General features: G+C 44.0%; 1 protein-coding gene across 4 annotated transcripts in view; it reads left to right on the plus strand.

Moving 5' to 3' along the window:
* Nucleotides 1–15,023, plus strand: part of LOC109891858 (myotubularin-related protein 4-like) — a 143,105-nt gene that overhangs the window by 106,106 nt on the left and 21,976 nt on the right. For 2 of the 4 annotated variants that reach the window (XM_031827014.1, XM_031827011.1), the window contains 7 exons: nt 5,594–5,623; nt 6,784–6,866; nt 7,991–8,157; nt 8,331–8,427; nt 10,216–10,329; nt 12,662–12,864; nt 14,297–14,425. In XM_031827014.1, coding sequence (XP_031682874.1) covers nt 5,594–5,623; nt 6,784–6,866; nt 7,991–8,157; nt 8,331–8,427; nt 10,216–10,329; nt 12,662–12,864; nt 14,297–14,425 — 823 coding nt within the window. The remainder of the gene's footprint in view (nt 1–5,593; nt 5,624–6,783; nt 6,867–7,990; nt 8,158–8,330; nt 8,428–10,215; nt 10,330–12,661; nt 12,865–14,296; nt 14,426–15,023) is intronic. The other 2 variants (XM_031827013.1, XM_031827015.1) reach the window with 1 other exon arrangement.

Below are 15,023 nucleotides of genomic sequence, written 5' to 3' on the forward strand. Positions count from 1 at the left end.
CAAAGTTCTTGAAATGTTCCGCATTGACTGACCTTCATGTCTTAAAGTATTGATGGACTGTCATTTATCTTTGCTTATTTGAGCTGTTCTTGCCATAAAATGTGCTTGGTCTTTTACCAAATAGGGCTATCTTCTGTATACCACCCCTGCCTAGTCACAACATAACTGATTGCCTCAAATGCATTAAGAAGGAAAGAAATTCCACACATGAACTTTTAACAAGCAACACCTGTTAATTGAAATGAATTCCAGGTGACTACCTCATGAAGCTGGTTGAAATAATGCCAAGAGAGTGCAAAGCTGTCATCAAGGCAAAGGGTGGCTTCTTTAATGAATCTCAAATATAAAATATATTTTCATTTGTTTAACCCTTTTTTGGCTACTACATGAATCCATATGTGCTATTTCATAGTTTTGATGTCTTCACTACTATTCTAAAATGTAGAAAATAGTAAAAATAAATACAAACCCTGGAATGAGTAGGTGTGTCCAAACTTTTGACTGGTACTGTAATTAGCTATACAGCCTGATAATACCATTGATGATGTAGACCTAAATCATCATGTTTTTTGTGCAACAGTATCTTCTAAATCAAAGAGGAATACACAAAGCATGAATGTGTTAGTTACATGAAGTAGCTAAGAGAAAACATTCAATGTAGCCAAAAGTTATAGGGTCCCCAAGTAAACACTTATCAACACTTTGGTTCCTACCCTGTCACAATAATTCCTTCCTGGGGTTTTCATTTGTTGTCATCTATTGATTTCAAAGTGCCCACTATTATATTCTAACTATGGAATTAGAATAATAATTTCCACAGTTCACCCAAGTGTTTTGCTCTAAATCGCAAGTCAAATCACAATTGCAACATTTGGTTAAAAATAAGGTCTAGATTCTTTCCCTAAATTGTTCCAGACCTACGTGACAGTGTGGAAATGGTCTAAAATGAGTGCAGGAAATGCAGAAATTGAAGAAAATGCGGAAAATTATTTTTGGGTGAATTGAACAGTATAAAACAATCAGAATGGAGAAAGACCCATTGAAATCACTTAGAATGTATGTGTTGCCACCCTAGGGTCACGCACTACTCATACATTTTTGCCATATCGCCCAGCCCTAACACATGCAATACACATGATACAGAGATCCTGGAAAAAACAACACGAGCATGTTCAAGTAGCTAGGTAGCCTTAGAGTGTTAGTAACTGAAAGGTTGTAAGATGGAATCCCCGAGCTGACAAGGTAAAAATCTGTCGTTCTGCCCCTGAATGAGGCAGTTAACCCACTGTTCCTAGGCCGTCATTGAAAATAAGAATTTGTTCTTAACTGACTTGCCTAGTTAAATTTTAAAAATAGCTGCTCTGACATAGCCTGGTTAAATCAGATTGAATGCTGCAGTGTAATGTACATAAATCAGTTTAGTTGCCAGGCTAATTGCTACACTGTCTATAGATCTGTATATCTGTGCACAGAACTGAGAGGTAGGTAATGTGAGGAACAGAACCCTGCCTTAAAAGAGAGGTTCTGCTGGTTAGATTCATTACACTGTCTGTAGATCTGTGCACAGAACTGAGAGGTAGGTAATGTGAGGAACATAACCCTGCCTTAAAAGAGAGGCTCTTCTGGTTAGATTCATTACACTGTCTGTAGATCTGTGCACATAACTGAGAGGTAGGTAATGTGAGGAACAGAACCCTGCCTGAAAGGAGAGGCTCTGCTGGTTAGATTCATTACACTGTCTGTAGATCTGTGCACAGAACTGAGAGGTAGGTAATGTGAGGAACAGAACCCTGCCTGAAAAGAGAGGCTCTGCTGGTTAGATTCATTACACTGTCTGTAGATCTGTGCACAGAACTGAGAGGTAGGTAATGTGAGGAACATAACCCTGTCTGAAAAGAGAGGCTCTGCTGGTTAGATTCATTACACTGTCTGTAGATCTGTGCACAGAACTGAGAGGTAGGTAATGTGAGGAACAGAACCCTGCCTGAAAGGAGAGGCTCTGCTGGTTAGATTCATTACAGGCCATATAATACATTTTAGACAGAATGTCCTGCTGCTTTACAAGCCAAGGCTGGTAGCACTTCAAATGATGTGATTGAGATGCAGAGCCATTCCCAGGACCTGATGCCTGGTCCCCTCCTCACACCCACTGAGTTGGCAGTGTGTCAGGCACCACAGGAGTGGTGCAGTGAGCGGTGGCTATGATCTCACCACCAGCCAGGACTGTTTTACGTGACCTCTGGAGTTTCAGGAAGCCGGCCCAGCACTTACTTAAAGTTGCACGTGCGCACCACAGACACACAGGCACACTCACGCATCTACACACACACACACACACTTATCTTGGCATCCAGTGGCCCCTCCTACTGACGCCAGACCCTGCTGTAATACAAACAGCCTGATTGTTTGCCTTAGAGTGAGATTCCACCTACTCCTCTTTAGTCTCGAAACTCGACCCTAGGCAACAGTGACTAGGGTTTGGTTTCAGTGATGGACTCTTTTGGCATAGAGGATCGATGTCACTGCCTATTTCGATAAGGGAGAAAAAGAAAGAAAAATCACGTGGCAGACATGTGAGAATGTCGCGATTCAAAACCTTTTTTATTCAAGCAGATAAAGTAGTGAAGTAGGCAGTGACGTAGTTCCTCTATGCCAAATGAGTCCGTCATTGAAACTAGACCCTAGTCACTGACCACGTTTACATGCGCACAGTATTCCTGATAGTAGCTCATATCCTGCTTAAGGTCTTAAGCTGTTATCAAGCACCTTTGATATCCCGCTTATGAGTATCCATGTAACCATGAATAAACAGAAAATCCTCATTTAAGTTCATATGGGTTAAATGGAAACAGTAACTGAAATAAGGACACTGACTGTAGGCCTGTAACCTTCTACATGTAGAGTAAAATAATATCAACTCCAGGGGATTTATGCTTTTCTTGCAGTAAAATTATACAACAAGTTTATTTGGTCTCGGGAACAGGAGTGGAGAAATATGATTTATTTCTTTCAGCATCTCTTGATGAAAATGTCAATGTGTGTGTAATGTGTTCTCTGGCACTGTTAAACAAGTAGACAGTATTTCAACCACATAAAATATACACCCAATATGAACGGAAGTCTTATCAGAAACGTGTTTCATCGTTTTCTCAGCTTTTCGTTTCCTTAAAACCTGTCAAACTGATGACATTTGGACATTTTGCACAGGACCAATCTTTCCACTGTTTTTAGTAATTCTGTTTTCTCCCTGATCCCTATACGAAACAGACTTACAAGACTGATCCCTATACGAACAGACTGATCCCTATACAAAACAGACTTATAAGACTGATCCCTATACGAACAGACTGATCCCTATACGAAACAGATTTATACGACTGATCCCTATACGAACAGACTGATCCCTATACGAAACAGACTTATAAGACTGATCCCTATACGAACAGACTGATCCCTATACGAAACAGACTGATCCCTATACGAACAGACTGATCTCTATATGAACAGACTGATCCCTATACGAACAGACTGATCCCTATACGAAACAGACTTATAAGACTGATCCCTATACGAACAGACTGATCCCTATACGAAACAGACTTATAAGACTGATCCCTGTACGAACAGACTGATCCCTATACGAAACAGACTTATAAGACTGATCCCTATACGAACAGACTGATCCCTATATGAAACAGACTGATCCCTATACGAAACAGACTTATATGACTGATCCCTATACGAACAGACTGATCTCTATATGAACAGACTGATCCCTATACGAACAGACTGATCCCTATATGAAACAGACTGATCCCTATACGAAACAGACTTATATGACTGATCCCTATACGAACAGACTGATCTCTATATGAACAGACTGATCCCTATACGAACAGACTGATCCCTATACGAAACAGACTTATACGACTGATCCCTATACGAAACAGACTTATACGACTGATCCCTATACAAACAGACTGATCCCTATACGAAACAGACTTATAAGACTGATCCCTATACGAACAGACTGATCCCTATACGAAACAGACTGATATGACTGATCCCTATACGGACAGACTGATCTCTATATGAACAGACTGATCCCTATACGAACAGACTGATCCCTATACGAAACAGACTTATACGACTGATCCCTATACGAAACAGACTTATACGACTGATCCCTATACGAAACAGACTTATACGACTGATCCCTATACGAACAGACTGATCTCTATATGAACAGACTGATCCCTATACGAACAGACTGATCCCTATACGAAACAGACTTATAAGACTGATGCCTATACGAACAGACTGATCCCTATAAGAAACAGACTTATATGACTGATCCCTATACGAACAGACTGATCTCTATATGAACAGACTGATCCCTATACGAACAGACTGATCCCTATACGAAACAGACTTATACGACTGATCCCTATACGAACAGACTGATCCCTATACGAAACAGACTGATCCCTATACGAAACATACTTATACGACTGATCCCTATACGAAACATACTTATACGACTGATCCCTGTACGAAACATACTTATACGACTGATCCCTATATGAAACTAACTTTACCGGTGTTAACTAGATTACTAGTGCATTCATTCTATCGATGTAAGACATTCTGGTGAGCATACTTTATAATCTACTGGGGCAGTTATGACAGAAGAGAAACAACATGTATCTAACTATAGTTGACAAACAAATGGCCTACCAAATGTCAGAAAAAGCATGTCTAAATTATTGGTGAAATTAGCCAGTAGGCTATATGGACCAGTACGGAGTACCAGCAAAATAAATGGTTATGTAATTATGGTGGATCAAACTGAGCAGATTGTTAATTTTTAGTTTGAATATCAGATGAGAACATCATCACACAACACCTATGATATGAGAAGCTGAGCCTGCGCAAAACGCGAAAAACAACGGTCAACGGGATAAGATGTTTACATGCCACAGTATCCCGTCAAAGATCAGCATATCATAGGCATCTTATCCGAGTTTCTCATAATCGGGATACAAGCTTTTTCGTGTTGTTGTAAACGGGACATGATGTTTATATGAGTCAACTCAAAGACAGAATGCGACAGTATCCCGAATATTGGTGTGCATGTAAACAAGGTCAATGTGTTGCCTAGGGTCGGGTTTTAGAGACAAACTCCTCTCCTCCTTCTCCCCCATCCCAGAACTCCAGTCATCTAACAGAGCACCTGTAGTAAGACCACTTTTTATCTAAACATATAGACATCTGCACTGTTAGTTTGTGTTACATTTTCATATCCTTTCCCCTTCCATTTTCTTCTCTCATACTTTCCTTTTCAAGCTTGGTTGTGGTTGGCAAAAGTCGCTCTTTCTGCAGTGCTAATTTGTGTTCTCTGCTTGATTTTCATTATCTTCCACCTTTAGCTCTTTCTTTTTATGCATTGCCTATCATTAACTTCGTTCTGTTGTTTTTCTTCAGTTTAATAGTTTTTCCATTGCCTCTGTCCCCTGTCTTGTTATCACCCCCTCCTCCTTCCTGCTCTCTGCTCCCTCCCTGGTCCTGGTGTCTGTCTGTCACTTTGTTGCAGACCTATCAAGGTGTGGACAATCATATTTCTGTGAGTACCTTGTGTCAACAGCAACCTGCAGCTTCCCCCCTCCTCCCTTCCACAGTCTAGACTAGAGCGCTCTATCATTCAACCTCTGGTTCAGACTGACTACTCCTGGATTATTGTGCCCTCCGGCCAGACAAAATGTCATTTCATTTGAAATTGGAAGCAATCTAAAAACTGTTTTATTCATTTTCTGATTCAGAATCTCCTCAACGTTGAATATAATTGAATGCACTTAGCAAGGCAAGAGCCCAAGCAGTTCTGTTTTGCAGAGATTTCATTTATAGCGCATTTTAAGATTTTGTAGCACCACTTTGTGCCGAAGTCTGTCTGAAGTGTGGCAGCATGAATTGGTTGTCCCTTACCGAGTTAGAAGACCCAGGCCCCCAGGTGCTGATTGGCCTGCCCCAATCAAAGGTCAAGCCTCATTGGGTAATTTTATAACTGTTGAGTTCAGAGTGACCTCATTAACACCCCTGACCTGTGGACCAATAATAGAGCTAGAGCAGTGGTACGGAACACTACAGGCTCAGCATGATAGAATGACTGAGTGGAGAGTCTAGAATAGATTGCACTGCTGCAGACTCCAGAGCTTGGCCTGTGGTGATGACTTATTTGTTTAAAATGGTTGTTATGGTTGCATAATGGTTGTTGTTTGTATGAATAAGACTTACTGTGTGAGAATTTACTGTGGCAACTATGAAAAAGTGTAAATACACTTAAGATATAAACGTTATAGTTCATGGAAGGTGCATTGACAATGTAATAGCATGCAACGTGATGATTTTATAAGGAAATACAAATTATGCTGTCGTAAATTAGATATTGGTCTGGCAATAGAGGCATTGGTATGGTGTCTGTTTTAGGCCTATACCTAATAGAGGCTTGTGTGAATTTACATAACCCATGGGTAAGACCACCACAAATATCATCTTCCAATCCCCTCTGCTGTGTGAAAAATGTATTGTTACCTCACCGTGCCTTGCTGTCTACCTTACAGTAGGTACCTTAACTAGCCATGGCGAGCCTAGATTACTAGGCACTTCATTAAATGTGTTGTGTTCAGTGAGGTGTCCTGTGTAAAGTGGTGCCCCCATTATTAGAGGTGTTGTGTCTACCCTGGTGTCTTGTGTAATGTGGTGTCCTCTCTCTGTCTCCCCGTACAGGTGCCGCTGAGGCTCATAGAGAATGTGGAGAGCAGAGACATGTTCCAACTGCACATAATCTGCAAGGACTCCAAAGTCGTCAGGTAAAGAGAAAATTCCTACTTTATAACTACGGTACCTACACACTGGCTTGTGACAAACAACTATCATTAGGACTTATTGATAAATGGATATCTTGTGCTCCATGAATCATAGTTTTTTTTACATGATCAAAAATAGGAATTGTTTTCATAAGTCTTTTTTTAATTTTATTACATTTGATTGACTTTAAGCACAACATAATATTTTTTGGACATAATGTATAGGCTTCGTTCGTAGTGGTCTTTTTTGATAGGCCTATGCCACAATATTTCTGCTGATGGGAAAACTAGATCCTTTGTTATTGCAGAGGTTGAAAAAGAGATGTCATGTCGTTGGCTTAAGAACATTTTTGTCTCAAAACCACTTAAGATCCTTTTTTTTTTAAGGCCGTGACTACGAATAAAGAGTTTTTCCCTCATGCCCTGCCCGCCCCTCTGGAAACCTCTTTCTCAAAGCTAAGAATCCGAATCCGCTTCTGCGCATGTGTTATTTTACACACACATAGCTGCTGCTCACAATCCCACTCCCTTCACGTTTCACTCTTTTACTCACCCTCTTCTGAAAAGACTGGAACTTCAAGGAATCAAAGCCAATCTATGCACTGCAGCCCACTTCTCTCCTATAAACTGTAGTGTTGCTGGCCCACTGTGACAGCCTGTCTGGTGTCCTCCTCACAGAGATGCAGACATCAGAAGTGTTCCCACCTCTTTGATTATGATGGCTTTATATCCTGCCTGAGGACCAGATGTGATGTGGCACGGCCCAGGGAAACACTCAGAGCACTCATGAGAATATAGAATCATAGAAAAATCTCCATGTTGGAGAGAATTCATTATTACCCGTTTGTGAACTACTGTAAGAGAGAATATAGGCCTACATACAGTAACTGTATACCACCCTCACATTCTGTCCAATCAAGATGAACGTGTCGGACAATGTATGATAATGTAGGCATAGCCCATGGTTGTGTTTTATCTTTTGGTCCTTGAACATGTTTTGCCTAAGAATAATAATAGATCATGTACACAAACCATAATAATATGGTGAAAGCATGATAATGGTGTTGAGGTTGGTGGCCATCCTCTGATTTTCCATCCTATGTGTTTGTGTTTTGCTATCTACTCAGATGCCATTTCTCGACATTCAAGCAGTGCCAGGAGTGGCTGAAGCGTCTGAACCGGGCCGTAGCCCACCCTGGCAGGCTGGAGGATCTGTTTGCCTTGGCCTACCACGCCTGGTGTCTGGGGGGCAGCGCAGACGATGAGGACCAGCACCTACACCTCTGTAGACCAGGTTAGTGTCAGACATGCACACACACACACACACACACACACACACACACACACACACACACACACACACACACACACACACACACACACACACACACACACACACATGCAGATTTAAATCCTGAGGCCTCATTATTGTTGCTTTACCTCTCTTCCCTCTTTCTCTCTGTGTAGGTGATCATGTCCGTCAGAGGCAGGAGATGGAGGTGAGGAGGATGGGCTTCGACATGCAAAATGCCTGGAGAGTGTCTGACATCAACCTCAACTACAAGTATGATACCCACAAACACACGTACACACGGCCCCCCCCAGTCTCACACGTACACACGGCCCCCCCAGTCGCACACGTACACACGGCCCCCCCAGTCTCACACATACACACGGCCCCCCCAGTCTCACACATACACACCGCCCCCCCAGTCTCACACACACACCGACCCCCCAGTCTCACACATACACACCGCCCCCCCAGTCTCACACATACACCCCCCCCCAGTCTCACACGTACACACGCCCCCCCAAGTCTCACACGTACACACGCCCCCCCCCCAGTCTCACACGTACACACGGCCCCCCCCAGTCTCACACGTACACACGGCCCCCCCAGTCTCAACACAGAGCGGGAAGATTGATGATCAAACAACTGCCTCATCAAGCCAACACACACACCGTAGCTAGATAGACGTACCTGCTTAGGAGAGAGTGGGCTAACATCTGTGCTGTTAAATAGTCCCAGACTCGTTTGCGGAGCAGACTGGGTGGGGAGAGTGACTCAGCATTTCAAATAGCATTTTCTTCGCCAGTCAGTGTTTAAGCTCTCTCTCTCTGTTGCTGCTCGGCTCTTGATAATCTGTGTGACAGGTCTATGGGGGAGGGAGAGGGGATATGAGGGGAGGGAGGGAGTGGGGAGAGATGGGGCGAGAGAGAGAGACAGGGATTAGGCGGAGGGGTAGAGTAAGAGTCGCTGTCATCCCTGTGACAGGCTGAGCTCTCTCTCTCTCTCCCTCTCTGAAGGACAGCTGCGCCGTGGGGCCCGGGGGAGAGGGGGCTTCCATCTGTCTGTTCTTCTCCTCTGTCTGACACTCACCAGTCATGTCGCACACACATCACACACACATTTCTGTGCATGTCTGACATACATGCAAATCATACACACCTTTCTGTACACCCATCTCTAACACACTTACACACGCAGACATATTTAACATAACTTTCACAATTCCACTCACACAGACTTGAAAAGACATTAAAAGGTGTCTGAGGCCTGTGTGTGTCCTCTGCTGGGTAGGTAAATAAGTAAATTAATCTGCAGTATGCTCTGAGAGCCACAGTGCCATGATCTCTCTGTCTTGTTCTCTCTCTCTCTCTGTCTGCTCTGAGTGTCCTGCTGGGGGGGACAGTCACACTGGAGAAACGGGTCATTTAAGCAGGCCAGAACCTGCTGGGGATACATAACTCAGCACAACACTCATATCTACCTGGAGCAGACAGTAGAGAGCGACTGCAGGCTAGGCTAGGCTAGGCTAGGCTAGGCTAGGCTAGGCTAGGCTAGGCGAGAGAGAGAGAGAGAGAGAGAGAAACAGTGATGTGCAAACTAGAGGAGATGGTGTAAGTGCTGGAGGGTCGGAATAGATGATAGGAAGATTTAATAGGGGATAAAGAGCTAGAGACAGCGGGCCACTGAATATCTCTGTTACGGCAGGGCTTGGAGTTGTCGATCTCACTTTGGGTATTTTATCTGAGAAATAAAAGCCCTCTCTCATTAATATTCACTAGTTTCCAACAGTCTTAATGCACTACGTTGATAATTACCCTGCTTTGCTGTGCATTTTAGTCAGTGGTAAGTAAGTACATTCTCCCTTTCCTATATGTATAAATCTACAGTCTACTGTATTGCTTAGTGCAAATGTAATGGAGGTGATTTGGTTAACTATACTTGCTTGATGAGTAACCTTGCCTGAGAGCTGAAGACTTGTTAGATGCCTAGAATTTAAATCAAGGGGTCTGACTTCATAATCTGTATAACCCTAACCTGTCCCCTCATCTTCTCTCCTGCCAGGTTGTGCTCCAGCTACCCCCAGAAGCTGCTGGTGCCAGTGTGGATCACAGACAAGGAGCTGGAGAGTGTCGGCTCCTTCAGGTCCTCCAAGAGGATCCCTGTGGTGGTCTACAGGTACACACAGGACACACACACCATAACGTACACATCATACACACACACCATAACGTACACACACACCATAATGTACACACACACACACACCATACCATACACACATGCACATCATACTCACACACCATAACGTACACACACACACACACACATCATACCATACACCATGATGTACACACACACACCATAACGTACACACACACACACACCATAACGTACACACATCATACCAAACACACACACACACATTATACACACACACACACACATCATACACACACACCATAACGTACACACACACACATTACACACACACAATAACGTACACACACACACACACATCATACACACACACACACCATAATGTACACACACACACACACCATAACTTACACACACATACATCATACCATACACACACATCCGCCATACTACACACAAACACGTTGTACATTTTATTCATTAGCAGACGCTCTTATCCAGAGTGACTTACAGTTAATGTGTTCATCTTAAAGGATTGTTTTTGTTCTATTGATGTGCAAGAAGACAGAAATACAGCTGGTATGAGTTTTGCATCATATGTTTAGGCAACTAGGTGAGGCAACTACATATCACAGACATAGTAAGTTAAAAAAAATCTCAAAAGAGCAGCTATCAGCAAAGTCAGAGCTAGTAAGAAAAGACAAGCGAGTGTTCTTGCAAGAAAGGCAAGGGGCTCCTGAGTGGCGCAGGGGTCTACGGCTGTATCCAGGCTAAGGCTGAATCCAGGCTGAATCCAGGCTAAGGCTGTATCCAGGCTGCCTAAGGCTGAATCCAGGCTAAGGCTGAATCCAGGCTGTATCACAATCGGCCGTGATTAGGAGTCCCATAGGGAAGTGCATAATTGGCCCAACGTCTTCTGGGTTTGGCCGGTGTAGGCCATCATTGTAAATAAGAATTTGTTATTAACTGACTTGCTTGGTTAAATAAATAAAAGTGTTTATTTTATATTTGTTTTCTGGGGAGGGCTACTTTGTAAAGCGTTTTTCAGGCTTCTTTGTAAGATTGGTAGGCACTCAGCTGTCCTGATGTTAGGGGGAAGCTTGTTCCACTATTTGGGTGCCAGGACAGAGATGAGCTTAGACTGGGATGAGCGGGAGCCAGGCCCTCATAGTGGCGGGAGGGCCAAGAGATGGGCTTAGACTGGGATGAGCGGGAGCCAGCCCCTCATAGTGTCGGGAGGGCCAAGAGATGAGCTTAGACTGGGATGAGCGGGAGCCAGCCCCTCATAGTGTCGGGAGGGCCAAGAGATGAGCTTAGACTGGGATGAGTGGGAGCCAGTCCTCATAGTGTCGGGAGGGCCAAGAGATGAGCTTAGACTGGGATGAGCGGGAGCCAGCCCATCATAGTGGTGGGAGGGCCAAGAGATGAGCTTAGACTGGGATGAGCGGGAACCAGCCCCTCATATGGTGGGAGGGCCAAGAGATTAGAGGTGGCAGAACGGAGTACTCAGGTTGGGATGTAGGGTTTCAACATAGACTAAAGGTATGGAGGGGCAGTTTCCCTTGCTGCTACATAGGCAAGCAGCAGGGTCTTGAAATGGATGTGAGCTTCGATTGTGAGCTAGAGGAGAGTGCGAAAGTGCAGGGTGACATGGGAGAACTTGAGATGGTTGAGAACCAGGCGGGCTGCGGTGTTGTGGGGGAGTTGCAGGGCTTTGATGGCTGAAGCGGGTAAGCTTGCAGTAGTCCAGACGGGAGAGGTCAATTGCCTGGACCTGTACCATTTCCGGTGTGAGGAAGGGGGTCGTACTCGACTGATGTTGTAGAGCATGATTGTAGAGCTCAAAGAACGACAGGGTGTTGTCCAGGATTATGCCCAGGTTCTTTGCACTCCATAGGGTTGGGAAACCGTAGAGTTGTCAACCGTGATAGAAAGCTTTTGGAGCGGGAAGTCCTTCCTTGGGAGGAAGGGCTGTTCCATCTTGTCCGTCTTGTAGAGTTTGAGGTGAGGGGCCAACATCCAAGCTGAGATGTCAGCCAGGCACGCAGAGATACGTGTTGCCACCTGGATGTCAAAAGGGGGGAAGGCAGGAAGGAGGAAGAAACCTGAAGAAAACACACACACACACTGACACATTTCAAATATCCTCACCATCCCACACCTAAGTCCCACACCAACCATAAGTAGACATACAATAAAAAACCAGAGCAGGTCAACAGTCAAATTATCATTGTTTGGAATGTGTTGCACATTCCAAACAATGATAATTTGACTGTTGACCTGCTCTGGTTTTTTATTGTATGTCTACTTATGGTTGGTCCCCACTCTCTCTCCTGTGATGTCCCACCAGGCACCAGAGGAATGGGGCAGTGATCGCCCGTTGCAGCCAGCCAGAGATCAGCTGGTGGGGCTGGAGAAACACAGAGGATGAATACTTGGTCACCTCCATCGCTAAGGCCTGTCTGATGGACCCAGGGGCCAGGGTCACCTGTGGGGCCGCAGCCTGCAGCCGGCCCCGAGGGGAGGGCCCAGACAGCTCCGACGGCGACTTTGGTACGGCTGACAGAGCTTTATTATTTGACCTTTACGATACCTGATAAGTTGCCTGAGAGAGAGAACACATTCTCATATGAAAGAATCTCACAGCACTTGCTTTAGCAGTTCTTTCCAGTCTTTTGAAACCAGTAGGAATGATAACTTGTTTATGGATAACTGTAGCCATTTCAGCTCATTCAGTTTGCACTGTCCCAAAAACAACCCCAATTAGATTGATGAGAACTAGCTATGAAGACATAAGTGCCTGGGAATATGCCATTCTCAATTAATACATTCACATTGGCGTGCAATTATGTCTGGTTCATACACACACTAACACACACACACACACCTCGCCCACATACATTGTGGCTGGACAAAGGATAAATTGTCGCCAGTCAAGACCGGATGTGTATGGGCAAAATCGCTGTGGCGATTTTGTTTGTTACCTTTTCATGTTGGAGGCCAAGAATGTGGGGCCCATTTTGGGAGTGACTGTTCCCTCTCTCTCTTCCATTCACTTTGTGTGTAAATGACTGTGACATGAATGCAGATGGGAGAACAACGGTGGGCTGCACACGGTCTACTACTCTCCAAGTTTCTGTCTCGACTCTTCTAGTTAGACAGCTTTGAGCTTGTTGAGTTTCTATACAACACCATTGTTCTAACTCAACACACAATATTGGCTTCTCTTCACAAAAAAATGGACAGCGGGACAGAAGTTGGAGCCTGTGAAACGACTAGCCCTTTTCAGAGAGGGAACTAAAGGCTAAATGCACCCCGAATCTATTCCCATCACTTTTCTGTGTTGAGGGGGGTAACATGGAGTAATAGAATTGACTTCCTGAATGCCAGGACATTGATTCAGTTGAGTGGGAGAGGGATAGCCTGGTCCCAGATCAGTGTGTCCTCAATTGCCCACTATAGGAGTGAGTCGTGGTAGCTGTTACTGAGCGATGCTGCAGTGGTCATCATCAGGAGGAGATATTGATCGTGTCAAGGGGACGAGCTGAGAGCTGAGCCAGCACGATTGTTCATCATGGCCCTGTTCCTAACATTCCTCTCTCTGTTTATCCCAAGTTCATCCCCTGTCGCTCTTGCTCGCTCAGTCTCTCACGCTCTCTCACCCTATTCCATCCCAAAAGCTTTCATGCTCTCTACCTGTCCACCTCTTCCCTTTCACTACCCTCCATCTCTTAATCTCTACCTTTTCCCTGTCAACATCTCTCGTTCCCTCTCTCCTATGCTCCATCTCTCATTATCTGCCTGTCCCCTAAACACACCACCCTCCGAACTCTCCATCTGTCATTCTCTTTACCTCCCTCCACCTCACATCTCTCATTCCCTCTACCGGTCCCCTATCTGTTTCTCTCCATCCCTCATTCTGCCTCTACCTTTCCCCCACACCACTAAAACTGGAATCTAAATCCTCTCTTTCTCTCTGCCTCAGACTCCTCTCTGACAGGATGTTCAGGCCCTGATGCCAACTCTGCGCCACAGAAGCTTCTCATTCTCGACGCCCGCTCCTATACCGCTGCAGTGGCCAACCGCGCCAAGGGAGGTGGCTGCGAGTGTGAAGGTCAGTACACCAGGCATGAAATTTAATGATTTTAAGAGGTGCCCTATTCTGCTAGGGCACTAAGACCATTAAACTAAATAGCCAATTAAATGAATTGGAAAACCAAAAAATAAGTTTAATTAAATATACATAAATAATTAGCCTACATGTCAAAGTATAGGTGATAGACTATGCATATTGGCTACAGCCTCTTATGTCCACAAAGATACTGACATGAGGGAGGCGCCAGAAAATGTAGCCAAACTTTGAGACTTAATTACTTACAGTGCCTTCTGAAAGTATTCAGACCCCTTGACTTTTTACACATTCTGTAAGGTTACAACTAGAGCTCAACCGAGCCGATACCGATTATTGGAGGACCAAAAAAAAAAATATAGCAGATCCCGGTTAATCGGCCGATTTTTTCCCAAATATATGCTGTGTATATATATATATATATATATATATATATATATATATATATATATATATATATATATATATATATATATATATATATATATATATATATATATAAAAATCAGCCGATTAATATATTTTTGTAATAATGACAATTACAACAAAACTGAATGAGCAATGAACACTTTTATTTTAACTT

Source organism: Oncorhynchus kisutch, linkage group LG6 (assembly GCF_002021735.2).
Source record: "Oncorhynchus kisutch isolate 150728-3 linkage group LG6, Okis_V2, whole genome shotgun sequence".
Classification (NCBI taxonomy): Eukaryota; Metazoa; Chordata; class Actinopteri; order Salmoniformes; family Salmonidae; genus Oncorhynchus; species Oncorhynchus kisutch.